The sequence below is a fragment of the Hirsutella rhossiliensis genome (genome assembly GCF_020360975.1).
Source record: "Hirsutella rhossiliensis strain HR02 chromosome Unknown scaffold00006, whole genome shotgun sequence".
NCBI classification, from domain to species: domain Eukaryota; kingdom Fungi; phylum Ascomycota; class Sordariomycetes; order Hypocreales; family Ophiocordycipitaceae; genus Hirsutella; species Hirsutella rhossiliensis.
The window spans coordinates 2,989,505-3,016,001 of NW_025408672.1; the positions used below are offsets into that span (position 1 = coordinate 2,989,505).

The 26,497-nt window shown below is 59.2% G+C and overlaps 7 protein-coding genes and 1 non-coding gene across 8 annotated transcripts; 3 read left to right on the forward strand and 5 right to left on the reverse strand.

Moving 5' to 3' along the window:
• Window positions 1–304: 304 nt before the first annotated feature.
• HRG_06570 (uncharacterized protein) lies at window positions 305–1,339 on the forward strand (the record flags this gene model as incomplete). The annotated part of the gene is made up of 2 exons (XM_044865041.1): window positions 305–481; window positions 530–1,339. The coding sequence occupies 2 exons, from the start codon at window positions 305–307 to the stop codon at window positions 1,337–1,339; spliced, it is 987 nt and encodes a 328-aa protein (XP_044719981.1).
• A 608-nt stretch (window positions 1,340–1,947) lies between these two features.
• HRG_06571 (zinc finger domain-containing protein) lies at window positions 1,948–3,461 on the reverse strand (the record flags this gene model as incomplete). The annotated part of the gene is made up of 3 exons (XM_044865042.1): window positions 1,948–2,418; window positions 2,509–3,109; window positions 3,223–3,461. The coding sequence occupies 3 exons, from the start codon at window positions 3,459–3,461 to the stop codon at window positions 1,948–1,950; spliced, it is 1,311 nt and encodes a 436-aa protein (XP_044719982.1).
• A 3,982-nt stretch (window positions 3,462–7,443) lies between these two features.
• Window positions 7,444–8,315, forward strand: HRG_06572 (cyclophilin type peptidyl-prolyl cis-trans isomerase/CLD domain-containing protein; the record flags this gene model as incomplete). The annotated part of the gene is made up of 5 exons (XM_044865043.1): window positions 7,444–7,481; window positions 7,567–7,592; window positions 7,660–7,805; window positions 7,875–8,012; window positions 8,115–8,315. The coding sequence occupies 5 exons, from the start codon at window positions 7,444–7,446 to the stop codon at window positions 8,313–8,315; spliced, it is 549 nt and encodes a 182-aa protein (XP_044719983.1).
• An 841-nt stretch (window positions 8,316–9,156) lies between these two features.
• Window positions 9,157–10,785, reverse strand: HRG_06573 (uncharacterized protein; the record flags this gene model as incomplete). The annotated part of the gene is made up of 3 exons (XM_044865044.1): window positions 9,157–9,569; window positions 9,627–10,035; window positions 10,090–10,785. The coding sequence occupies 3 exons, from the start codon at window positions 10,783–10,785 to the stop codon at window positions 9,157–9,159; spliced, it is 1,518 nt and encodes a 505-aa protein (XP_044719984.1).
• A 3,864-nt stretch (window positions 10,786–14,649) lies between these two features.
• HRG_06574 (TEA/ATTS domain family domain-containing protein) lies at window positions 14,650–17,351 on the reverse strand (the record flags this gene model as incomplete). Its single annotated transcript, XM_044865045.1, has 3 exons — window positions 14,650–16,577; window positions 16,629–16,859; window positions 16,916–17,351. 3 exons carry the CDS (start codon window positions 17,349–17,351, stop codon window positions 14,650–14,652), a joined length of 2,595 nt encoding a protein of 864 aa, XP_044719985.1.
• A 1,037-nt stretch (window positions 17,352–18,388) lies between these two features.
• Window positions 18,389–21,185, reverse strand: HRG_06575 (RNA recognition motif domain-containing protein; the record flags this gene model as incomplete). The annotated part of the gene is made up of 4 exons (XM_044865046.1): window positions 18,389–19,882; window positions 20,124–20,528; window positions 20,589–20,897; window positions 20,955–21,185. 4 exons carry the CDS (start codon window positions 21,183–21,185, stop codon window positions 18,389–18,391), a joined length of 2,439 nt encoding a protein of 812 aa, XP_044719986.1.
• A 576-nt stretch (window positions 21,186–21,761) lies between these two features.
• HRG_12107 lies at window positions 21,762–21,869 on the reverse strand. The gene has a single exon. It is a non-coding gene; the product is annotated as a tRNA-Leu (tRNA).
• Window positions 21,870–24,900: 3,031 nt separating this feature from the next.
• HRG_06576 (dynein light chain type 1 domain-containing protein) lies at window positions 24,901–25,695 on the forward strand (the record flags this gene model as incomplete). Its single annotated transcript, XM_044865047.1, has 7 exons — window positions 24,901–24,949; window positions 25,058–25,080; window positions 25,136–25,169; window positions 25,222–25,256; window positions 25,335–25,361; window positions 25,442–25,511; window positions 25,631–25,695. 7 exons carry the CDS (start codon window positions 24,901–24,903, stop codon window positions 25,693–25,695), a joined length of 303 nt encoding a protein of 100 aa, XP_044719987.1.
• Between the last annotated feature and the right edge of the window lie 802 nt (window positions 25,696–26,497).

A 26,497-nucleotide genomic window follows, 5' to 3' on the forward strand; every position in this document is an offset into this window, starting at 1 on the left:
GTTCGCCTGTGATCTATAAAGCTCCTCAACGTCAGCGTCCTAATAAATCCTGGGATATGAAATGCTACTTTTCCTCCATTTGGCCCCGGTCTTCCCTTGTCCTCCCGTCCAAGCAACGGATGAAGATCCACCAACAGTGGTCGCCCACCAATCACCAATCAGACGCCCGCAGCGCCATTCACCTCACGGCCAAACCCACCGCACTCGCTCCCTCTCCCGTTCACAACAAAAACACCCATCGCCAATACCGAGGAAAACCAACGCTCGAGTCGAAAAGGAACCGGCCCGTTCACGCAGGCCCGCGATGCCTTCCATAGGCCCCCAGCTTCCCCCGCACCTCTCTAAACGGAAGCGCACCCCCCAAGACGAAGACGACGGCGACAGCGACAGCGACGATGCGCTCACCCCTTCTCTCCCGCCCCCGCCGTCGAGCAAGCTCCCCCGGCGCGAGGGCGCACCGCCCATCGCCAACGAGGACGAGGTAGATCTCGAGGATGATGCAGACGACTCCGGCCCGTCTTTACCACAGGCACCCGCGCCAGCGCCCGCCAGACCCGCCATGGGCCCTTCTCTCCCGGCCCCCGCCGCCAACGACGACGCAATCGACCTGTCCGACTCCGAACCCGTCACGAAGGGGCCAGCACCCCAACCGCAGCCACCGCCGCAAAAACAACAACAACAACAACAACAACAACAACAATCATCTGCTGCCTCCGCCGACTCCGACTCCGACTCCGACTCCGACTCCTACGGCCCCTCCCTCCCCTCCGTCTCCGCCCAATGCGCCCCCGTCATCGGCCCCTCTCTCCCAACCACACACGATGCCGCTCCCAAGCGCGACTCGTGGATGCTGGCCCCCCCTCCCGCCGGCGGCGGCTACAGCGAGCGCGACCCGACCCGCATCCGCGCCCGCAAGTTCGCCTCCAAGCCCTCGGGCGCCGCCCCCGCCCCCAACGCTCCCTCTGTCTGGACCGAGACCCCCGAGGAGAAGCTCCGCCGCCTCCAGAACGCCGTCCTCGGCCGCTCCGACCCCGAGGCCGATGTCGCCGCCAACAACAAGTCGTCCGGCGCCAAGTCGGAGCGCGACGTGGAGCGCGACCGCAAGATTGCTGCCAGCATCGAGGCCCAGCGCGGCTCCAGTCTCTACGACGAGCACAGTCAGAAGCGCAGGAACGGCGGTGTGCAAAAGGGCGACGAGGACGACGATCCCAGCCAGAGGCCCTTTGACAGAGACAAGGACTTGGCTCTGGGCGGCAAGATTGGCACGGCAAAAAGGAGGGAACTGGTCACAAGGGCGGCCAATTTCGGGGGCAGGTTTCAAAAGGGCTCGTACTTGTAACCAAACGACAGTCACGGGCATCGCCTACCGTCCAAACGAGACTGAGCCAGAGTCGACTTCACGCTCGGGAGTAGTGCATGTTATGGCAGGGCCGGAATCTCCGGCCGTTGGATATGATATCATTGAACAAAGTAAAGGAAAAGGAGAGCAATACATGAAGCCATATGACCTCCCAACTCCGCCGCTCCAAAATTCAGAGACCATATCATTCCCAAGTCGGTCAAGAAAAAAAAGGGCTGCCAAAGACGTTCCAGCCCTCATGATGCAGATAAAGGCCGAGGAAGGGCGAAGTCCTCCGCATTGCCCAGGAACCTGCCCGCATCCGCGACAGGATACGACGCAGTCCCTTTTGATGCGGTTCACAACGCCCAAAATATCGATAAGGTGTGGTGAGCGGGCGTCACGCATGCCACACCAGGTTGCACATGTACATAAGTTGGCTCTTTCACCCACGTTCACTGACCCGCCCCTAGCCCGCGGAGCAGGAGTCAACAGCGCTGATCGCGGGGTGGAGGCCGAGTGCGGTTCAAGGATCAGGTAGCCTTGATCAGCTGCACGACCAGGATATTGTTGCCTGGACAAGTCTGAAGATGCCAGCTGTAGATGTTCTATTGAGCGGTAGCCCGTGTCGTGGCCGGAGCTGCAGACGGCTGGTTCCCGGCTTCGAGTTGCGACGGCGTGACTGGTCCGCTTCCTACCGTGTCCGAAGTGCCGTGGCCCGCGGGCTGCTCGTTGTTCCTTCGACCGAACCGTAGCGCCTGTCGAACTGAGGAGAGTAGACCTCCGCCGGATGACTGCGTAGCGGTGGTGGGCACGGCGTGATGGCGGGGCGAAGGTGTCTCCAAGCTGCCCTGCCTGCCCCGGCCGATATTTCGAGTCCGGTTGGCCCGGCGCGGCCTGGGATTCGAGTGTACTGGGTGGCGGGTAGCCTCGGGGTTGCTGGTCCGAAGCCAGGCCGCTCGCAAGCGACTAGGGAGATTGACGCGGGAGTTGCGGTGACTGTCGACGGTGGCGCTATTGGTGGTGGTAGTGGTCTCGCCTTCGGGGTTGGGCCGCGGCTTAGGCGTGTAGTAGTCTGCCTTGCATAGGGGGCAGCAGGCACGGCGGCTTGTGAGCCAGGGATCAAGGCAGACGGCGTGGAAGGCATGGCCGCACGTGAGTCCTCGGACATCATCGTCGTCTTCGAGGCTGTCGATGCAAATGGCGCAGGTATCGCCGGGGGTGCCGAGGCATTCGGGAGGGAGAGCAGCGTCAATGTGCTCGTCATCGACATCCTCGTCGCTGGGCACGCGCTGCAGTCCCTGTGCCGCTGCCTCCCGGGAGACGGACGTCTGGCCGGCGTTGGCAGCTTGTTCCGAATTGGGTTTCGTTTTTTCGGCATCTCCGTTTGCTTCGGCTTCAGCGGTTTCTGGCTGCGCAGGATTGGCGGTTGCGTCGGATGGTCGGGGGCCATCAACGGAGGGCGGTTCCTTTGCTGAGATGACGGGGACAATGCCGTCGGCTTCGCGTATGCTATTGGCCTGGCTGGCCGAGACGGTAACGCCACCGGCAGTCGGGAGACCCTCTCTGGCACGCTCCAAGACCCAGGTCTTGTACTTCATCATTGGGAACTTGTCATTGACTTCGTCCATGGACATGAGCTTCTTTTCGCGGCGGCGTCGGTGGGGGCGCTGCACGGTTTCAAGGGTGATGGGCTCTCCATCTTCGTTATTCATCCTGGCACGGTTGCGGGCATTGTACCGGAAGCAATATTTGACGCCCACAATGATCCTGTGTCAGGCCCGTCAGCACTCTGGCGGCAAGGCGAAGGGTATGGGTTCTCGTCCGAGCTCGCAACGACTTGATCGTCGGGCGACGAGACCTGCCCAAGTGCAAAATCTTACCAGAGGTTCGTGAAGACGACGCCGAAGCCTAGAGCGACGAAGAAGAGGAGGGGAGAGCTGGAGCCGCCGCTCTGATTGTTGGAGTTGTCGTTGCTCTGGTTCGTGCCGGCTGGACTCGAGGATTGGGGGCTCTGCACGCTCGTCGACGTTGTTGAGGGAGAGGGGGATTCGGACAGCGACCCGGTAGCCCTCGCAACAAGTATGGCGGCCTCGCCCAGAGTCCGACTGATGGCAGTCATTGCGGGTGCGTCGGAGAGGAGCCGTCGAGCCCGGAGGCTGTCACAATTGACGCAGTGTCTAGTTCAGGGCGAGCATGGATCGCGCGAATGGAAAGGCGTTCGTGAAGGGCGGGTAAAAGAAGGAGCAGGAAGCGACGTGGCGTTGCAGGAGGTCGTCGGCCGACCAAGGGTTATGCCTGCATCCACGATTGCGCGGTAAACCGACTCGACGGCGGACAAAGGCGGCGTTCGAGCATGCAAGCAATCGAATCGTCGGGTGCGAGAGGCAGCGGGCGATGGAAGATGCGAGCGAGTATCGAAGATTCGGCGGCAGCGTTTCGTGACGAGTGGGAGAGGCGGCGGTGATGGAAGACGAAACGAGCGGGCTGATACGGGGAGGGTGGTAGTGCGAGGAACGGGGATCGTGGAGTGCAGGAAGAGCGGGTAATATGAGGAGGCGGACGCTGACACAGCGCAACCCCGAAAAGGGAGAGGGTGGCTTGTGCAGGCAAGGTAGGGCACCTGGTGGAAATCCAAGGTACAGTACAGGCGCAAAGTACCGTCCTATCGCTTTCACGGGCCGGCCGGTGGCTTGACTTGTCTCTTTTGGTGGTCAGGAAGCAGAAGGCAGGTATTACTGCGGTTGGGGGTTGGGTGCAGAGGTACCTTGTACCTGCCCCTAGTGCTTGCAACGCGAAGTGCTGCAGAGCTAGCGGCACCGTGCCAAGGGACTGCTGCCACAGCCCCCCTCGGGACACGGCAAATGTACGGAGTACGGGCGTGCGGACAGATTAATGGGCGCAACCTCATCAGCTTCTCGGAAGACGCGCTCTCCGCAGGGGACTTGGGCATGGTACTGTACCACGAGACAACGGAGCTTACAGTACATGTACCCCTGCTTGGCCGGACAAAGGAGGGGGGGTTGCTACCTGCTGGCGGCGGCGCCGGGCTCCGTGCCTCGCGTGGGCGTAAATGGCGCAGAGGTCGGGGTCGGGGTACAGGCCCTCTGCAGCAAGTCTCGGAGGCTCTGGAAGTACTAGTAAGTAAGTTAAGGTACCTAGGTAGTACTCGTAGCTGGCTGCCGAGCAGGCTGGGACACTTGAAGTCACCCCCCTGCAGGTCCGTACAATTATTGATTTCTGGCACAGTCCAGGATGTACCAGTATCAACCGCAGTACGGAACAAGTTGCTTGCAGTTGGTGGTGCAGGCCGTGAAAATGGCGGGCCGCACTCGTTCAACGCGCGTCGGGTTACCTCCCCATCCGACGCCTGTACCGTGCAGAGCGCCGACGCACAGTAAGAGACATGCAGCCTTTGATTCGAGACATCAGCTCGGCGGGTGTCTTTGGTGAGAACGGCCCAGGGGCGGCCGATTAGGGGCGCCATCGGGGCGCCAGCTGCCCTGCCCGCCAGAAGGTGTCGCCGCGCCTAGGCTCGCAGCTCGGCACCAGCGGGAAAGGTTGCACGCTTGGACGACGATAGATTCCAAACTAGCTTACGTGGACGTACAGTGTCAGGGTAGGAAAAGATGGGGGAGACCTCGGCTCTCTGTACGTAATCCGGAGCCTCGGGCGAGCAGAGGATGGGCGGCGGAGCAGGACGGACCAGCAAGTCTCGGAGGCTTTGGGAGAGACAGGAAAAAAGAATCAAGCATGGGCCGATCAGGACGGGGACAGACAGACAGGGGGACAGGAGGGGTCGAGGTTCAGCGCGTGTCTCGCGGCAGTCCAATGCAGCAGCACGAGATGACGAGAAGCCGTCCCGAACACGGTTGTGCGCGAAAACGGCTGCTTGACGTGGGCCGCAGGCGGACAACAATGCCTGGCGACAAGAAGACGTGAGACTGTTGCAGCTCTGGAACAAGCCGCAGCGCCTCAGCCGCCGTCTGGTTGGTGCTGGCGCGGCCGTGCGTCGAAGTGCGTCGAAGGCACTGGAGAGTCAATCGTCCAGTGCCTTTGGCGGCGTTTCTCATCAGATGTCAGACGTGTACAGTACGTACTCCGTACTGGAGAGCTACCTACCTTACTAGTAATAATTACCTACTGTACCTAAAAATAAGAGGTGCCGAATGACCAGTGCTTCTTTTCTTTTGGCGCTCCCTGTCGCCACGATGATGGGGTGACCATACTCCGTAGTAACTAACCATGTCGCACGTGGTAATTAGAATCTGTTCAGCGCTGAAAAAAATGGCATCGTGGTCGGTCCCGGAGGCCACTCGGTCCTTGTCGCGGGAATCTCGGCGAGCCGTCTCCGCTCTCGGGTGGCGGGTGACTGCCTACCTGATGCAGCCTAGGCGGATGCGTCGGTTGAGCCCGCCGCTTTCTCGGCTTCCCTACATGACGATCCTTTTCTTCGTCGTTGACGGCTTGGGTTGCATGCATGCACGCATTCGCGCATGTCTGCATTTGCAAATACTGCACGGAGTGATTACATACAGTACTTGCAGAACATGCAGAACATGAACGAGTCCCCTGTTTGCAAAGACGTCATGATGGCATCGAGACTCGGGCCACCAACAGAGCCGGCTCGAGTCACGGAGACGACGGCACGACCACGGCACTGCCCAGCTCGGGGCTAGTGCATTGGGTGGTTTGGGGATCCCGACTCTTCTGAAACGCCTCTGAGGATGGCCGCCAGTGTGTTTGCCCCTGTAACAGACGCTGCTGCGCGCCTGCGTGGCGAACCTCGGCCTTCTACACAGACAGATGCTCTGTTCAGGGTCGTCGTCTCCACTCGTTTGCTCTTGTACCTATGGTACGGAATACATCTTTTGTGATTTCTCATCGTAATAGCAGACCCCCACTCCCCTCGGTTCTTCTGATCGCAGCGTCATCGTCCATGCCACTAAGTTACTCAAGCATCACAAACGGAAGCGCACCTTTCACCGAGACGAGAATGAGACGGGGCATTAAACAGGTGCGCCCGAGACATGCGAGTCTGAGTCCTCTGGTTTGCGACATCTGTATGGATCCGTCAAACAGCACAGTTCAAATAGAAGCCACCCACCAACGAGGGCAGTCCAACGGGCCGGGACTGCGGCACAATCGCCCTATTGTTTCCCGGCGCCCGCCGAACGGGATGCCGGGGTTCCGAGCACCCCTCCATCGACACACAGACAGTCTAACTTCTGTTAACTTCTGTACTAAAAAGTATGTGCGTGCGTTTTCCAGGAAAGACGGCACCGTCTGCCGACGACGGGGCGGGGGAGACGTGCATGTACATGCATACTGTACATACTTGCTTTGATGCTTAAGCAGTCGCTTGTCCAACGTCCAAGAAGTCGGGCGCACAATTACGTAGCTGTCGAGAAAGGTGACTGGATAGGGCCGCTGTGGTAGGATATCAGTGGCAGTCACCACCCTCTTGTCTGCAGTCTAAGCCTCGCTGCATGACGTGGGGAGAGAAACGAACATGCGACCTCTCACAATAAATCACCTTATTCTCTCCTGTCCTGCCTGTCCAACCTTTTCAAAGTCTGCACGACGCTGCCGATCTCTGCCTGCAGCGGTGCAATGTACAGTAATTGCAGTACAGTACAGTACAGTACGCGCGGGATATACATTGCAGTGCATTGCAGTGCAGTGCAGTGCAATGCAGCCAGTCGATGCCGCGGGGTATAACAATACCTTAGTACTTAGGTAGTAGGTAGGCAATGAATGATGAATGGTGCAGCGACATGTTATGGGCTAAGCATGTACTATACGGCCTACTGTAGAGTAACATACGAGCCGACGACGACGACGACGACGACGAGAAGAAAAAAGGTGGGGGGGGAGATCGCGTGACGTGACGCGGGGCGAGGCGGGGAATCGAGCCTTTCGATATTCTCCTTCTCGTCACGTCGTTCATTGGTCGAGCCCGCTGACCGTAGTAGCATCGCCAATCCAGCCGAAACCCAACCTTGCCTACTGCCACCACAAACTACACAGGCCCGGGCTCACAAAGCCAAGAGAAACAAGCAGCGAGGCGGCAGACGGAGAGGCAGGGGGTCCGCACCGGAGCCATGGCGCCCACACAGCTCCCCGACTCGGGCAACCCTCTGTACGTCGTCTCTCCTCCGCCCACGACGCCCTCGCCGCCCGCCGCGTGAAACATGCGATATCCGGGCTGACCCTCGAACCGGCAGCGTCTTCTTCGAAATGACCCTCGGCGGTACGTCTACCCTCGTCTCCCCCCCTCCCCTCTTCATTCACACATGCTGACCCCCCCCCCCCTGCAGGCGAATCGCTGGGCCGCATCACCTTTGAGCTCTTCAGCGACGTCGTCCCCAAGACGGCCGACAACTTCCGCCAATTCTGCACCGGCGAGTCCAAGGACCCCGCCGGCCGGCCCCAGGGCTACAAGGGCTCCAAGTTTCACCGCATCGTGAGTCCCTCGTCCCGTCTCTCTCGAGCAAGGCGGCGCTGACTGACGGCTTTGCTTGCCTCGTGACAGATCCCCAACTTCATGTGCCAGGGAGGCGATTTCCTCAACGGCGACGGCTCTGGATCAACCTGCATCTGGGGCTTCAAGTCCTTCGAGGACGAAAACTTTACTCGCAAGCACGACCAGCCCGGTCTGCTGTCCATGGCGGTGAGATGCGTCCCTCCCAAGCAAAGCCCCCCTTTATCCCTCGCGCCTCAAGGAGAGGGTGACGCGGACAGGCTGCCACTGACATGCCCTCGCCCGCAACAGAACGCCGGCCCCAACACAAACGGCTCCCAGTTCTTCATCACCACCGTGCCCACCCCCTTCCTCGACGGCAAGCACGTCGTCTTTGGCAAGGTCGTCGACGGCATGGACGTGGTCAAGAAGATGGAGGCCACCAGGACCGGCTACAAGGGCAAGGACGTGCCCAACCTCGACGTCGTGATAGTCCAGTGCGGTGAGATGTAGGAGCGCCATGCGGCGACGTTTTTGACAGCAATGAAACGTTTACGTTGCGGTTACCTACATTTCCTTTCAAGGACCGCGTCTTGTAACTGCGTGTACTCTATTCGTGGGTATAGATATATACGTTTGTGTATATGTATGTTGTGTGTCTGTCCATTCAGTCGTAACGGGCTACGTCAGGCGATAGCACAACACAAGGCCTCGTGGGACCACACATTGCGTAACGACAGGCACCACGTTTCAAAATGCAATCAATCAACAATGTGGGTGGTCCTCGCAGACCACCCCTTCCCATCTTGAAAGGAAGCCTGCTGGTGCCGGGCACCCCAGTTCTTGAGTCTCAAAAGTCTTGATTCTTATTCTCCAGCTCGGTCACACCGGTGCTGGCCAGGGACAGACAAGGCCCGTCTGGCGTCGGCACATGGCTCTCCCCCATCTCCCCCTTGCCCGACCCGACTGAGCAAACTCGCCCTTGTCCTTTCGCTCTCTCGATCTCATAACTCGTCTCGTCTCCGTCACGCCGCACAGCCCGCGTGGGCACATGACCGGGGGGTGGGAATCGAAGATCAACCTGCGTGAAAAAGCAACCAATTTCGTGACGAATCGTGCCACAGAAAAAGTGTCGAAAAAGAAGTTGCCGCGTCTTGTTTTCCAGGCGCGCGTAAAAAGTAACAAGAAAAAGAAGAGGGCATCGAAGATAACGAGAAATATGTACCAACGAAACGAAGGATCCGTGGAAATTGTCCACATATCTACCTGACGAGAGAGCGAGACTCACTCCTAGCAAGTCCTCTCTCCCTCCCCTCGTCCCACAGGTTTGCCTCTCCAGGGCTTCCTGCCAGACTTAGTTCCGCCGAACCGGCTTGGACGGCTTGGGCCCCGCCGCGTTGTCGTCGCGTTTCTTGGACGGGGTGATGGCGGTGCCGACCGGGATGCGAGCCTGCCTGGTCCGAGTGGCCAGGGTGGTCGAGGGCGCGCGGGCGCGCTTAGCCCTGCGGTGGGGAGAGTCGGTCACGTAGACGGTCTGCACCACGGTTGTGGGCGGAACGGTGACGGTCTCGGTGACAATGGCCTTGGAGGGCTTGATGGCGCCGGCTGGCGGCGCAGGGACGCATGTGTTGCCAGGCGTGGGCGTATCTATGCTCGACCCGGGAAGAGACTGAGGCCCAGGCGCGGCCGCCTTGGACTCGGCAGGGGCTGCTGGGTTCGTGGGAGCGGGAGGCGCAGGGGCACCCGAAGCCGGGGGAGCAGCCGGCGCTGAAGGGGCACCGGGGGCAGGCGAGGCCGGGGAAGCAGCCGGAGCCGAAGGGGCACCGGCGGCAGGCGAAGCCGGGGAAGCAGCCGGCGCCGAAGGGGCACCGGCGGCGGGCGGAGCCGGGGAAGCAGCCGGCGCCGAAGGAGCACCGGGGGCAGGCGAAGCCGGGGGAGCGGCCGGCGCCGAAGGGGCACTGGGAGCAGGCGAAGGCTTCACCGCGCCATCGCTGCCGCCGCCACCACTACCACCACCAAGGCTGTCGACGGGGACGTCAAAGCTATTGACCATCTGCGATTTGATACCTTGGCTGTAAATGTCCTGCTTGTTGACCCAGGCGGCCTCGCCACCGCCCTCCTTGGCGATGACGCCTGGGAGGCTGTCGATGATCTTGATGTCAATGACGCTCGAGTAGCTCTCGTTGACGACGATGGCGTCCGGGCCCCAGCCGTTGGGGACCTTGTCGCCGCGCTTGAAAGAGCCGCCCCAGGGGAACTGGCCCTTCTTGGTGCCTTCCATGTCCACCTTTTCCGGGTTGAGCGTGGGCCAGTCCCAGTACCAGTAGACGGTGTAGACGGAGCCGGGCTTGGCGTCGTCAGGGATGGTAATGGCCGACTGGCACTTGAGTTCCTTCTCCACCTTTGCGCCGTCGGCGGCCAGCTTGGAGGCGCGCTCCTGGGCCATGGCCTGCTTGTTGTCCTGGAAGCACTGGCCGTCGTCGTAGTTGCGCGTGGCCAGGAGGCGTCCGCGCTTGTCGCCTCCGCTGCCGTCCTGGTTCCAGAGGAGGTGGACGTCGAACAGCTTCTCCTGCTCCTTGGGCTGGGTGGTCCCGTAGAGGTAGACGGTGCCGCGGTTCAGGGGCTTGTTGGCCTGGGCCTGGGGCAGGGTGACGTGGCCGTTTTCGAGATGGCGAATGGCCACCTTGGAGCCCGGGGTGGCCAGGAGGAGCGGGTGCTTGGGGTTGGCCTCGAAGGGATACTTGTTGAGCACCTCGTCGCCCTTGTAGACGCCGCCCTCGGGGATCTGGTGCTGGGCCACCTTGTCGTTGAAGCCCGGGTCAGTTCGGGGAACGTAGCCGCGCGGGAAGCCCTCGGTGCCAATGTAGGTGCCATTCGGGGCGACGACGAAGGCCGACTCGATCCACGAGTGAGCCATGGCGGTCGACGCGGCCAAGGCCAGCAGCGCGGCGAGGCCGGCTCGCGAGGAGGCCGCGTTCTTCATGGTCGATGCGCGTGCTGGAGTTTTGAGGCTGCTTTGGGCAAAAGTTTTAGAGGGCAACCCCGAAACAGCTTCTCGACACGATATCCCAATGCAGTGCTTTCGGCAAGAAACAGATTGAAGAGAAATGATAATGATGGGAAGAAAAGATGGTGTCTCACCAGGAGAAGAAGATGGCAAACGAAATGTTGCAGAAGGTGAGAAAAGAAGATGAAGAAGAACAGGAGTGAGAACGGAAAGGCAGAGAGAAAATGGGGGCCTCGAGGACAACAATAGGCTTTTAAAGACGGTGTTGAGTGCAGAGCAGGCGAAAGGGCAGCTCCGTCGTTCCAGGCTGGCGGAGAAGGGCAAGGGGAAGGAAAAAGGCGGCGCAAGTGGTGAGGCTGGTTTTCAATGCATTTGTTTGAGGGGTGTGTTGCTGTTCAGCGCGCGATAACCATCTTTCAGAAAGGGCACGTGGAGACTCCGTTGTCGTGAACAGCGCGCGACGTCACCGGGCCAGCCGTCAAACGTCGAGTGCCTGGCGGCCTGAGGCGTCTCTTTTTTCCCCTTGCGTGATGGCCTTGCAAGGCCGCCCTTTTTTGTTTTTCTGCTCCTTTGAGAGGCGTGCGATTTTTGTCTGAACAGGCTGCCTTTGGGCCGCCTTTTTGCTGTACGCAGCCCACACGCGCGCGCGCACACAAAGAAGGCCGAGTACGTCAGGCAAGAGAATGGAAAAGAAGACGTCTTTGCAGAGAGCGACACTAGCAGGATCGCCGAGCCAGGTAGATGCTGTGCAAGCGGACAGCAGTCGAGTCGACGCGGAGGGAAAGGCTGGGCTTGCGTCAGGGAGGCGGCATGGTCCGTGGCCCTTTTTCTCCGAGTCACTGACGATGGCAACTACAAGGTCAGATGGAAAAGGGGAGCGTAAAGAGGTGAGAAGAGGAGAGGCGGCCAGGACGCTGTTTCCAGGGCTGCCTCGTCGAGGGCGGCATCGGCTTATTGATAGGCACGAGCGGGGGACCAGAGGAACTGGCATCGGGCCGGGTCGAGGGGCCCTGGGCTGGCCGGCCTCTTGCGTTACCCCCATGTCCGGTGGCCCGACGTCCAGACGGCCTCACGACATGAGGCATGTATGGCGGCAAGGAGACACCAGCCATGGCGGCCACTCCGGGGGGGGAGGGGGGGACCTTGTGTCATGTATGTACAGTAGGGAGGGACAGTGGGGGACAGTAGGGGACAGTAGGGGACAGTAGGGGACAGTAGGGAGGGACGTATGGCCGGGCCTGAGCGGCAGCATCATGGCGAGCGGCGTCGTCCTGGGGAGCGAGTGGTGAGGCCCGAGGCGGCGGCGCATGCAAGAAAGCACTGGACGAGGTTGACGGAAGGTTGGGGCATCGTCGTCCCATGTCGAGCCCCACGTTTCGAAACAGGCAAAGGAGGGCCACTAAAACAGCCGTTCCTGCGGCGGCGGCTGCTGGTGCGCGCCGAGGCCAAGTATCCCTGCAGGCGAGTTCGCGTGCGCAGATACTTCAGCCTAGTCTGAGCTTTGTAATCCCGGGCCCACGAGGGCTTTAGCGCCTCGGCATTCGGAGTACGGAGTATAGTACTCTGTAGGTACCTACCTTACCTAGGTAGGTACCGTAAGTTCAGTTACCTGCCAGTTACGTACGCACCCTTGGTTTACGGCCGGGTCAAAGTCGAAGGGAAAAAATCTCCGATGGAAAGGAACTGACTGGGCATTATACAATCGGCGAGGCCAGACAGAGGATGCAGTCTGCTCAATCTTGTGTGTGTCTTTTCCGGCGAAGGGCACGGGATACGGTGCACGCGTCATGGGACCAAGTACCTGCCTACTAAGTACTTACCCAGGTAGGTAGGTAACTGGTAATTAGTATTGTAAGTAAAGTGGCTAGCCGCTAGGGGCTGCTGCTGCTGCTGCCGCTGCGGTTGCCGCTGCGGCTCTCTTCCAACCTCGACGTTTTCAAGTTGCTGCATCATCAACCGGGGCCCTTGATAGGCTGTTAAGCGCCGGCTGCAACAGTCGCAAGCTCAGCGGCCCCGACTGGCTGTCATGGCTTCTTCATCGTCTCTTGAGAAGCGGGGGGGGGGGTTTGAAACGGGGGGGGCTCATTGGTGGTTTTCTTTAGCGCGCGACCTGCTGCAGACTTGCCGGGCCTGCCTGCTGTAGGCCTGCCGAGCCCTGTTGTATGTAGTAGACCGCGGTCTGCTGGAGGGCGACCTTGCTGCGTGCGGGCTCGATGCGGATCAATTCTCGACGGTTTTCCCCGTCTCTCCTCCCCGTCTCTCTTCCCCGTCTCTCCTCCCCATCTCTCCTCCTCCTCCTCCTCCTTCCTTGACTCTCGCGCACCGCGTCATCACATGTTGCAGACGCACGGCCCAGGGAACAAGGGGGCTGGCTGGCTGCACAGGCACATGAGACTGTGCCTGTGCCTGTGTGCCTGTGCCTGTGCCTGTGCATGTGTGTCAGTAACAGAGTCCAAGAAGGCGGACGGTGACAAGTTCGCTTGCGTCTTTGAATCCCCTCTCTGGCCCGTAACACCGCTCTCCCTCTTCCTCCCTCTCCCCCTTTCTCTCTCTCTCTCTCTCACCTTGTGCGCCCCTACAGGCAACGACGCACACCGTAGGCAGCCGTCAATTCTCTCTGTCTGTTCCGCGCCTCTGTTGCATCGTCGTACAAGGTCGACTGAGGTTTCTGGGCGATGGATACCCACCCCTACTCCCTACTCTACAGTGCATGCACGCCGCGACCAGCTCTGCCCGTTTGTGCGCAAACTGCGGAGTAAATGCCAGTAAAGGGACAATCGAGAAGAGATATTGCCCCCTTTATATTGCCATTCAGCACTTTCCTACCGTCCTGCGCTGGAAAACGTCCTGCCCCCACCAAACTAGCAGCTGCCTCTCCCTCGCCTCCATCCACCCCCCTCCTGTCCAATACCCAAGGGCGGAAACACAACCATTATTGCACGATGCCCCTCATCGACACCAAATCCACCTCGCAATGAAGCATGAATCCCACCTTGTCCCCATTCCCCCTTCTCCCCATTCCCCCTTCTGCGCTGCGTTCCCACAAACCATGGACTACTCTCTCCCCTTGCCCCTCTCCCCCCTTTGCCGCGCCCAGAATTCAATTCAATCCAATCCAATCCAACCCAATCCATTCACTCACCACTCACTCCTTGCACATCTGCTCCTCCCGCGCCTTTGAGTTCCAGTCCCATCCCGCCCCCCTTGGGAGCCGCCAGGAAAGATACTCCCTACCCGAGGGCCAAACTCAAGGGCGAGCAGGGGTGTGGCGGTATCCGCGGCCCCATGTAGGTACGGAACGTGCGTCCGTTCGGGCCATGCACGTCGATAGATCTCAGATCTCAGATCTGCCGACCACAAAAGAAAAAAGAAACAATCACCGCCTTTGTGGTGGATGGGTGATTCGCATCTCGCCGCGCGTGTCGGGCTCGTGACCCCTCGTGTTTCCATGAAGAGACACTTGGCGGCGTGCCTTTTCTGCAGCGGCTCTTGGCTTGTCTGCGGCTGCTTTGCCCCATCACCACGTCACGGCACTGTCGAGTGGAGGCTTGGAGAAATCGCAGTATAGTTCCCAGCGTCAACTACCGTGCCTAAATCGTCGTCTAATCATGTGGTATTACTCATGTCGTTAGGGGTGAGAAGAAGAGAAAAGAGCCATAATCATGTCCAGTATCCCGTCCCCATCCCGTAGAGGAAGACAAGAAAAAAAAAGAGAAAACGCCGGTTCCCATCCCATGTCTCCCGTAAAATTCCCGTTGCGCATGTGGTATGCCCTGTTCCCGCGGTCGCCAGGTTGGGCTCGTGACTTGTACATCATCTTACTTTCCTTTGCACATCTCTTTACCACCCAGCCGTGACCGGCACGTGGCTGTCAATGGTCTCTCTCCGCCGCTTCATCGGCCGCGGGCTGCCGCCCCGTTCGTGCGAGCCCGGCGCCGCGCCCGCAGACAGTGGCCACTGGTGCTGCGCCCACATGGCTGCGTGGTGGTCGCCTTGCGACTCCATCTTGCCGGGCGGTCCCCATTCCGACGTCGCGCTCGTCGGCGCCGTGGCGGTCCCGGCCCAGCTGTCCAGGGCCGACATGTCCCAGCCCTGCATGTTGCCCGCGTCGCACGGTGAGCTGTCGTACACCAGCTGGCTGGGCATGTCCAGCGACGACGTGGCCGCCGACATGTATGGGCCGACGGCCGTGTTGATGGGCTTGACGTCGCCAAACGCCGACTGCGAGTCAAAGTATTGCTGGCTGTTGCCCAGCGACGTCGGTTGCCGGTCGTTGGCCGATCCGCCCCCCGTCGTCGGCAGGAAGTTGACTCCCCCACCGGGTCCCATGTTGGTGTCGAAGGTGCTGGCCGTCGAGTAAGCCCCGGGCAGCGTCGCCGTCGGCGGCGGAGTGGCCAGGCCGCTGGGGAATGACTCAAACAAGCTGAGCCCGTTGCCTGGCGTCTGCAGCGGCGGCACCTGGGGCACGTTGCTGTGGCTGTCCCACGCCGAGCTAAACGTCTCGTTCATGGCCGCCGTCAGGTGCTGGTTGATGGTGGGCGTCGGCGACATGACGGCGTCCCTCGAAACGCCCGCCGAAGGGTACACCAGTGCCTTTTGCTGGTGGTATCGCGACATGGGATCGTTGATGGTCAGCCAGCGCCACGTCGTCCCCGCCGGCTTGAAGACCGGGTTGTACTTGTGCCACTGGTTCGTCGTGTTGAAGCGCCAAAAGACAATGGCCTGTCGCGTCCACTGCGTCGAGTCCGGCGCACACGACCAGAGCTCCTGGTACATGGCCACCTTGCAGATCAGGTCGCTGCCCGTCGGCTCGCGGCGCGACCAAGAGGCGGCGTCTCCCTCGTCTTCCGATCGCTTGCGCTTGCTGCCGGCCCGCTCCAGGTCCTTCTTGTCGCCGTCGGCATTCCGACGGCGCTTCTCCCGGACGCGCTGGTGCTCCACGTCCGGGTACTGCACGGCCATGCTCAGGATGCTGGCCCACTCGACGGCTGGAAACGGCACGTGGATGTCCATGCGTGGGCGCGTGTGGCAATCACAGTCGCTCTTCGAGTCATTGCACCCGCGGCGATGGATGCCGCTGTCGTTGGTGTAGACACTTTGCTTGCCATCGTCGCTGCTGAGCTCTGCGGGCCGCGTCAGGCGCGTGATGCATTTCCAGCGATGATGTTGAAGCGCCGGCTGGGTAACGGCCACCTCGACGAAGCCGGTGAGCTCGGAGCCCGACGGGAACTTGGCGTGCTCGTGGAGCTCAATCGTCGCGCACATCTCCATCAGGAGGCAGTCCTCGTCTCGGGGAGGGAGATCCAGCGTGTCATACATGGCCGGCGCATCCTTTTGCCAGCGACGAGTGATGGACTTGACGCAGGCAGACGTGGTTCGGTCCAGAGACCGGGTGTACTCATGCAGCAGCACGTCCTTGCCGAGGACGTTGGGGCTGTCGTCGCAGTTGCTGTACTTGTTGAGGTGCGGAAAAGAGGCCTGGTCCAGCGGCGTGTCGTGCGCGTCGTAGGCTACGTCGTCGCGGATCTTGATGTCCGACGACGAGACGAAGACCTCGCACGTCTTGGGCCGCACGCAGATGGCCGACTGCAAGGCCAGGAGCTGGGAGAAGTACTCATAGTTGGGCTTGACGTCCGGGACTCGGCCCTCGGCGAGGGCTGTCAAGACGGGATTGGACTTGAACGACTCCTGCTCCTCCTCGTCGTAATAGTCGTCCGAGTTTGTGGAGCCAGGCTCCTTTTTCTCCTCAGACGGAAACAGGAAATGGACTGTCTGCTGTTAGTGGGCGCCGGACAGGTAGGTCTAAGAGGCAAGCTTACAGCATCGAAGGTCTTCAAAGAACTTCTTGACGACCTGCATGTGGCTGGAAACCTGTTTGCGCCCCATCTGCTCGATGCTCTCGTTGCTGTTGTCGATCCTAAAGATCTCTTTGCTGCCGAGCAGGGCGACGCAAATGACAAAGATGTACTCGCTGATGAGCATGTTGCGGCCATGGAGCTTGCCCCCCATGGAGAACTTGCGTCGGCCCATGTGCGGCATGAGCAAGACGGCTGGACAGCATCTCTGGTCAGCGACGTGACTCGGTGGCGAGGGGTGGGGCACATACAGTCAACGAAGGCATCTTCGAGCTCGGGGCGGCGCCAGACGCCTCCTTTGTCCTTTTGGGTATCTTTGTGGGCCTGGCGGTTGCGGTACTGTCGGAAGGCGGGCCAGAAGTAGAGGGGGTTGATGGCGTTTCTGGGCCTCCGTTGATAGCGAGGCTGCTGCCGGGGCGTTGGGACGCGATAGAGGCAGTCAAAGGACTGCGATGGGACCATGGGGGCGGGAATGTTGGGCTGCATCGACGGCGAGAGCGCCACCGGACTCTGGTAGCACGAGACTATGCCATTGAAGTTGTGCGACTGGGCATTGCCAGTGGACTCTCGCAGCGGCAGCCTGGCGGCCTGGATGGTGCCGCTCCGGCGAGCGTCAACGTAATCGGGAGACTCCGAATATCTCTGCGTCGAGACGACGGGCCTGGCCTGGTAGAGCGAAGAGGACATTGTGGAAAAGGCTCAACGCCACACAAGGAATGTCGGCGGAGGTGCTCACACGAGAACAAGCTCGAGCAGCGCAAATGCCTCTGAGGACCGCCAAGTATCAGAGAGGAGAAGGAGAGAGAGCGAGATGAAGAGGATAAGAAATGCTGAGAGGAATTTGGGGATGTGGAATGGTGGGATAAATGTATGCTCTGAAGGAGGCGAGGATGAGGACTGGAACGGAGACGTCTTCCCGCCGACGAGATAAATCCAAGACCTGGAGTGGACAGAGATCGTATTGACAAAGGAAGGGCTGGACAGGGTTTATCCGACCTGGGCCCCTCGACAACCTAAACCATCAAGATCCATCTGCGCGGCAGTCTGTAGTAGCTGCTAGTTAGCCCCAGTGATAGGCCCAAGGTAGGGTAGGGTATTGGTAGGGTGGTATATCACGGCAAAAGGTAAAGGAAAAGGGGGGGGCGTGTGTCTCTTCTGTGTCTGTGTGGGTGGGTGGGTTTTACCTGTCAAACTGCCAGCCAAGCTCGGGACAGCGGGGACCAGCCATGTCTTGTTCGGATGAGCTCCTCGGCAGCAGCCAATGGCGCGCCGGGCGCAAATAATCCCACAAGGCACATGGCAGCTAGAGGTCTGCAGCGAGGGCGTTAGTATGCAAGGGAGACAGAGCTTCGGGGCGGGGCCTCGTCGTCTCATCACCAACACGCACCCCACCCCCTTTCTCTGCTCGTCCCAGAGACACTCTCATGCTGGAGACTCTTCTTCGTCAAGTCGTCACCCCAGGTATGCGGAGAGATTGGCATCAGACAAGAGTGAGCTTCGCTCCTGACAACCGAATTCTTCGTCTCGAGTCGCTCTTTGTTGCTTCTCCCTCCTCGTCCTCTTTTTTCTCGCTCGCGCCTTCAATATTCCCCTCCCCTCCCCCACCAAATCAACAATTGCCCCCCTTCCCCCTCCCCCCAAGGGAGCCATGGTATGCGTGGGCCAAGGGGAGAGAGAGAGGGTTGCTGTAAACCACCAAATAGTCTCTTGCTTGACCTGTTCACCTACTCGTCCATTTCCTCTTCATTCTTGCCAATATTGACCTTTTTCCTCCTCCCCCCGCCCGTAAGCTGCTGAAGGGCTACTTTGTTGACCTGGCCCCCTACCTTGCGCTGCATCTTCTCAATCTCCTCCTCGGCGTCGACCGCCTCCGCCTCTGCATAATCCAGCACAAGCCGGCGCCCGAGCAGATGCGTGTCCCTCAGCGCGTTTAGTGCATTCTCTGCTTCCCTCGCCGTGACAAAGTCGGCAAACGCAAAGCCCCTTGTAGTATGGTCCGCCTTCTTTGGAACGCGGACCGATCTGAGCTGCCCGTACGTACCGAACAGCGCCCGGACGTCCTTCTTGGTGGCTTGGAAGGGCAGGTTCTTGATGACGATCTTGGTCCTCTGCGCCGCCGCCTTCTTGGCCCGATCTTCCCGCCGCCGTTCCTCGGCCGCGTCATGACCCTTGTGCGACGCTTTGACGCCCAGCGTGTGCCCATCCAGCACGTGACCGTCCATGACCTTAAGCGCCGCCTGCGCCTGCGCTTTGGACCGAAACTCGGCGAATCCAAAACCCATGCTGAGCGTCTGCCCGGCCTTCTTGGGGTCCATCTTGGTCTTGACCCGGGCGGAGACAAATCCGTCCAAGGACTCGAAGGCTTCGGCCAGCCTGCTAGTGCTTGTGGCGAAGTTTAAATTGCGGATAAACAGCGACGTCGTTTCCGCCTCCTCCGCCGCACTGCCGCCTGACAGCAGCTCGTCAACGCTTAGCTTCTGAACCCCTGTCGCCTTATCCACCCGGGGCGACTGATCCGACTCGTCACCTCGGAGCAGATCTTTGGGGCCTTTCTCCAAGAAAAGGACGCTATCCCTGATCCGTCGGTAGGCGAGCTTGCCAAACGCAGCCTTTGCGTGGTTTGCCTGCGCGAACTGGACAATAGCAATTGTCCCGCTCGGGGGCATCAGCACCTTGAGCACAGGCCCAAACTCCCCAAACATGCTTCGGAGCTCGTCCATGGTAGTGCCGTACGGGAAGTTCTTGACCAAAATGGTCGTGTCGCCCCGCTTGTGGGACTTGAAGGCGTCCAGGTCCACCCCATTGGCGGCAAAAAACGACTTGGTCTCCTGGATGACAGACGTCTCCGCAATGGCTTGCTTGATGGCGGCATCCGCCGAGGTAGGGTCGAGCAGCTCCGACTTTGAGACACCCAGGCGGTTGGCCACGGAGGCGTTGACGGCGTCCTGGTTCATGTAGAGCGAATTCCAGTTGAAGGTTGCCGACGCCGCCCCGGCCTTTTTTCGAATCAAATTTTGTTTCCTCAGCGACAGCTTTGAAATTCCAAACTCGTCCAATCCCACGTCCTTTTTCTCGCTCGCTGGAATGATGTGGATGATTCGCCCCTGAAACGTCGCCCCATCCAGCGCTTGGAATGCCTTCACCGCGTCGGATGGATCTGTAAACAATACAAGGGCGAATCCCTTGCTGGACCCCGAGGCGTTGACGGGCAAATGTACCTGACTTCAAGGTTAGCCTTCCCGCTGTTTAGGACGGCAGTGCTCGGCATTGTCCAAGTGTGTGAGGCAGGGCAGGCGCGTCAGAAATCGAGGCATCTACTAAAATTCTCGCCCGGGATATGCATCATATACCGAAGTATAAGCTGTCCCTATCGTGGGGTTCATCATAGCGCCTTGTGTGCCCATGGAGTATAAGGGACAAGGGGGAGGAAACAATCGGCTTGTCCAGGTGACGACGTACCTCTTGCAGGGCGCCAAACTTGTCAAACGTGTCGCGCACATCATCTTGGGTGGCGCTGTAAGGCAGGTTTCGAACAAAGAGGCGCGATGTCCTGGAGATTGCGTCCGCTGCTTCGCCCTGAGTAACTCCCGGGGTCCTGGTCACGCCGTCTGTCGCGTCAGGTGTCATCTCGTCGGAGGAATGAGCGGTTTCTCCATCAGCCTCGGTGTCTCGCGTCAGGGATCCATCCGCGGGACTTGGCATGGCGCCGGCAGTGAGGTCGTCCGGGTCGACAAGATCCAGTAGCCTGTTGGTGCGCGACCGCAGCCAATCATCATCCGTCGCCTCAGTTGTCGGAGCCATTCTGTCGTCTATCGCTGAATCAACGACCTCACCCCTTCCTTGGCCATCAGTAATCGGGTGTTTCTGAGTAGCCTCGCCATCCCTTGACGGCGCGAGGTGGTCGCCATGTGTCGGAGAACGCACCCTCCGCGACTTTTCTCTTCTCACAGGAACCTGCTCGTATTCGTCGTCACTCGCACTCTCTGGAACAAGTGGCTGGTCTGGTTCCAGGTCCTTGATGATGTCGACAACTGATTCATCTGCGACTACACCTTCCCTTCCGGGCTTCATGACGTGGAGGAACTCGCGCAGCTTTGGGTCTGCCTGGGCCGGCTCATCTCGCTTCCGTTTCTTGGGGTTGGCTTCCCCGTCAGAGAACGTCTTGGAAGACCCCTGGCCGCCTGACTGCGCACGCGCGGAGCGAGCTGCTGCATCGTGGCCCAAGTCTGAGATCTAGCATTCCATTCAGCATCAGAAGTGGGGGACACAGCCCAGTGTGGTGGCTCGTACCGGTCTAGCGGGCTCAACGGCAATCTTGGACATGCGGATGAATGATTTGTTGAAGTATCTGACAGCCTGGGAGGCGTCATCTGAGCTCTTGAAGCCTACATAGCCAATGCGCCGTTGAGGGATCAGCTTGACGTCGGTGACTTCGCGGTTCTTGGCGGAAAAGTGTTTGCGAAACTCGGCCTCTGTAATATTAGGTGGCAGGCCCTTGATGAATATTCTGGACGTGGCCATGGCAATGCAGAGCAGTGTGATGGTTTGAGAGCGCACGGCATGCGGCCATGGCAGCCTGCACGAGATTGAGGATGGTGACGAGGGGAGAAAATTTCTACATGAAAAAAAAGCCATGATCCTAGTGACGGTCGTCTAGGCGGCTATTTTTTAGTCCGCGCGCCAAGATGTGGTGCTGCCCCGGTAAGAAACAGCTACCCTATACCACATTTTCTCATATCGCTGACGAGTTTGTACTGGTCCTTTGGGTTGATGCACTTTACTAACTTGCTTTCCGAAAGACAATTGACGGTTTCTCTTTTCACTCTAAAAGTAACTGATCAGAGGTCGAAAGTAGAACACAAATCTAAAAATCGGTGGGCGAACGAAGTATCACGACACGTGTGGACAAATGCCAAACTGAATGCTCAGGCGACGACGTCGACCAAGTCCAGGCGATAAGTCACCTATATGCGCACTCATCCCTCAGAAACAATACGGAAAAAAATAAATTGAAAACAAAAAGCGAACTGCGTGTGATCTGCCTGCCTTCTTTCAAATGGCCAGTGTCTGCGTCACAATTCAGATCTACAAAAAGAATGATGAGACTGGGACTCGAACCCAGGAGGATTGCTCCACCAGGAAACTGATGCTAAGGATATACACCTTTCCTTAACCTGGCGCCATAACCAACTCGGCCATCTCACCGTACTCCGATGATTGCTTTGAAGATTATTTGCAATTATATAGTAAACATAATTGTGTCTGGACACATTGATTTGAGACGAAGCAACTCCATCAGCGAGCCACCAACCATGAGTCTGTTCCTGTATCCCTTCTTGCACCCTTGCCTCTCCTTCTTGAGATATGAAATAAGCTTCCTCGCCTTTGTGAAGTCGATTGACAGCGCCGTGGTCTTCGGTTGGAGATTGCTCGTCTCCGCGATCAAAGCCCTTGATTGGCTCGGGTGCCATGGGAGACAATCCAGTATATAGGCTGGGGCGACTCGCCATGGCTTAACGGCCATGCATAAGCTCGTGAGGACGCTGAAGTAGTATCACCATTACATCTTGGGCTTCTTCGAACGCTCCAGATCTGGCTGGGATCGAGTGAGCGTGGCTCGCCTCCAAGGGGCATGTAAGCGATTACACAGATGCTCGACACCCAGCACATGCTCGACCCGCCGTCTTCTCGAAATTACCCACTACTATGTCAAGCAAGTTTTCGAGCGAATAACGCAGCCGGGCTCATCATTGCTATGAGAGGTGACCGATAGACAACCGCCCTCGCGGTCAGCATCCCAGTGCAAACGATGGGACTGAGAGGCAAAGCCGGACCCTTCACAGGCACCAGCGAGCAACATTACCGACCGCAAGCGTTATTGTACTTGTTACTAGATGACCGAGGGTCGAGGGCCTCTCGCGATTCGTGCGAGTAACGGGAGAGCTATCGCAAAGGAACGACTGGATACTCAGGGAGAGGACCAGACTGGAGGCTCGGGCATGTTGGTCCCACTAGTAGAACAGAGGCTTTCGCAGGGAATAGCTCCATTCAGTCCTCTGTGACGATATAAGAGCACCAAACCGAGGCTCGGCATCGAGAATCTACCCCACGGCTGGCCCTGCGCCGCGACGGCGGGTTGTGTTGCCTAATATATCTTTGAAAGCTCGATTGGAAGGTTCAGCAATCGATCACATCTCTATTTGAAGCCTCTAGAGCGATCCACGCGAGCCTTTCAGATATAAGTTATTGCCATGGGGCGCGGGTCGAGGCATCTGAGCCGTAGCTCATCGGCTCCCCAAGATCTCTTCGTGCCCTGACAAGAGTCAACCGGCAAACTTAAAGATAAACGCATCATCTCCTGCTCAACTGGTTAAGCCTTTGGCCTCTTCTATATGGTCATTTGCGCTTCGAAATCGCATGTTCATGTCGAGCTGGGTGTTGACCGGCCTTGTAGAATGAGCCCCAACCAAAGGCGGACCACGCCCTCGACCACCAGCTGCCCTTCCGGGAGCTCTGTATTCACGAAGAAGTAGGTATAGCTTGCAGTAAGTGAAAACTAACCTCCTTGGATGACAAAAGGGAGGAGGCGGACAACGTCTCGCAAGGCTCGAGTTGACAAGGTCACCACCCCCTTTGGATCTGGTTGCCTCATCCCAGGTAAGCACAGTGGCTCCTCGTAATAATGATATATCCATGATGGGCCACTGCCTATTATCAGCCAGCTGCTTATTCTCCCAAGTTGTCTTGCTCGATAGACAAGTGTATCTATCTAGGACCTTGCAGGAGCCATCGAACTGACGCCCTTGAGAATGCTGTGTGATGCCATGTCGATTGGTCAGACAGGCCACTGCGAAAGGTGCGTGTGTTGCGAGCCATATAAATTATCCACTTGTTAGTGTCCTGGGTCTAATTCCATTTCTCTCTTCCCCTCAGATTCTCGATATAAAGCTGCTGCACTTAGACTTATGAATACTTTATCCCAACTGCATTGGAGAGGAGCCAAATAGTCGAGGCACCCCGGTTTCGGCGTCCCTTTGTCGTCTCCCGTGCCAATAGTCAATGCGCGAAGAAGGTGGATGGTCGAGTTTGGTGGCAAGTACACTGGTGAACCGAAGCCCTGGAAGCTCTCGTGGACGCTGGAATGTGAGAAACGTGAACTGGGCGGAGGAACGCTCCGGCGTGTGAGGCAGCGTTCAGAAGGCCACTTCCATCATGTCGCCAGGAATCGTCGCTTCCACCTCGGTTCCGCACTTGAGCGGACGGTTGACCATGGCCGGCTGTTGTTTGTGCTCTCATCGACGTCGCTTGGGCGCCAAAGCCCTATTGGAATCACAAAGACTTCTCTCTCTCTATATGCTGGCTGCTGCTCACGACAGACAGGTAGATGCCCAGAACCAGCATGAATCATGGTGACGTTGGCAGGCCAGGGACTGCACTTTGCCGGTAAACGCAAGTCTATGTACAGCATCCTATGAGCCGTCACTTGTCTCGTCCCGTCGCCTTCTCGCTTCACTGCCGTGACCTTTTGCATGCTGGCCAAGCCGTGAGATGGGGGCAGCGCCTCGAAGCACGCCGGCCATGTCTCCAAGTTGTCCTGTTTACATGCACTAGGACTCGGCCGTGACGAGGAAAGGGGTGGGGGGAGAGTCGAGTGGCGGTGAGTCGGCGGCTGTCGGGAGGCGGCCGGTCTTGCGGCTCGGCGGCCGGTCCACCGTCACTCACCGCCGACCTGCTATTTTTAGGGCGGCACACCACCGGTACCTGCAGGGTACCGCGACCAGCAAAGCAGCCCATGTACAGGCGCGGGTGTGGCACAGCAAATGTGCCTGGTCAGGTACCGGCTGCCCGACGGGCCGGGGAGCACAGGCCGTATCCGCCGAGTCTCCTCTATCTCTGCGTTGCTCCCCTCGTCCGAGGCTGGCTTTGCCACCCACCAGCCCCAGCAAAAACGCGACCTGGGGAAACGCGACACCAGAAAACCGCCCCATCGTCGCCCCGCGACCAGCTCCTCGACAGATCCTAGAGAACCTTGTGCGTGAGGCTTTGTCATTCCTGTCCCGCCCAAGCTCCGTGTTTGATGGTGTACCCTCCTCTTCGCCGCCAAGGGACCGAACTACGGCGAGGGGCGGGAAGCCGGTGCGAAAGCACCCCGAAGCTGCGACACTCGCTCACCCCACGGTCTGCTGATTCGACACCTTAGCAGGCCACGTCGACATCACCATCGAGCCGACTCAGAATGTCCGAGTCCAAGGTCGAGACCCCCGCGCCGCGGGAGAAGCTTGAAGGTATGTTGCGCCTCGGCCGTCCATCTTCCCGGCGCCGGCCAGGGAAATGGAAAAAACGGCGACGACAAGGCAGACGACGAGCCAAGACGGCGCTGACAGGCTCCATAGCGCAGATCAAGTCGGCCGACATGGTGAGGGCGCCACCCCACTCCCCGATGCTGCGCCCGAGGACTGACAATGACCAAGACGGACGACATGCAGCAAGAATCCATCGAAGTTGGTGCGTCCATCGCACACCGCCACCGGGTCGAGCGAGACTGACCAGCGCACAGCCCAGGAAGCCATGGCAAAGTTCACCATTGAAAAGGTCAACCCCCCTCCCTTGGGCTCCAACTGCCCGTCCTCGCTCAACGCTGGGACAGTATTGCTGACATGCTACCGTCAGGATATTGCGCAACACATCAAGCGAACAGTCAGTGGAACGATTAGCGGCCCTCAATCCCATCATCACGAGTCGGCGCCTCGTGGCCCTGCTGACCGCCAACGCAACAGTTTGACGAGAGAAAGGGTCCGACCTGGCACTGCATCGTCGGCCGCAACTTTGGAAGTTTTGTGACGCATGGTGAGTCGAGCCGGCAAGGGTCTAGCCCCCCGTCGTACTGCGCAGCCACCTCCACGTCGAACCGCGTCGTCCCTTTGTCTGTGTCCGAGCGTTGGCTGATGGGGGTGACTTGGGCGCAGAAACGAAGCACTTCATCTACTTTTACCTTGGCCACTGCGCCATCCTCCTCTTTAAAACGCAGTGAGAGATCGGCCAGCGGGAACGGCGGGAATCGATGCTGCTGCCTCTCCTTGGCATCGCAAAGGGCACAGGGAACCGAAGCAGGCGCCGGACGAGAATCGAATCACACGCAAGGATGTCGGAACAAGTTTGGCGTCGAGGGCCAAGGGGATACAACGGTCGACTTTAGTCTACCATGATACAATACCACTAACAAAGCATCCCCCAAAAGGGTTGTCCGTCGGGCTCCCGTGACTGTGTTGGATGGACATGCTTGACGCCGCCTTCTCCGCTCCTATGACCCTGGAGGAACGCCGGCAGGCGACGTGGCGCACAGCCTCGACCCCCACCCTCAGCCCTCTGCACAGCAGTCAGTCAGTCAGTCGTCCTGAGAAGTGCCGCTGCCTGGTCAGGTACCGATGGCGTTGGCATGCCCGACAGACGTGCAGCTGGCAGCTCACGGGGTGGTGATACTCTCGATCTCCTGCCACCCCCGCGGCATGTCTCAGGAACAGCCGACAGGTCCCCGCCGACCTCGCTTCGCCATCCACGTCGCCCGATGGACGTGGCGTCGTCGAGAGAACGATATCCAAGGTCATTCGAGGGTACATCCTCGTTCATCGACTCCAGAATGCGGTTGCGTCCAAGCATCGGCGGACCTGTGGCGGGCACGGGGGATGAGTAGAAACGCCCCCGGTGAGTGGTGAAGCGCGTGCGTGGCGAGCCAGGATGGAGACCGGGGAACAGTGAATGGAGATGTGGCGGAGGGACGGTCTTTCGATGCGACGCCCCTCATGTCATGACAGGCGAACATGAATGCCTTCCCC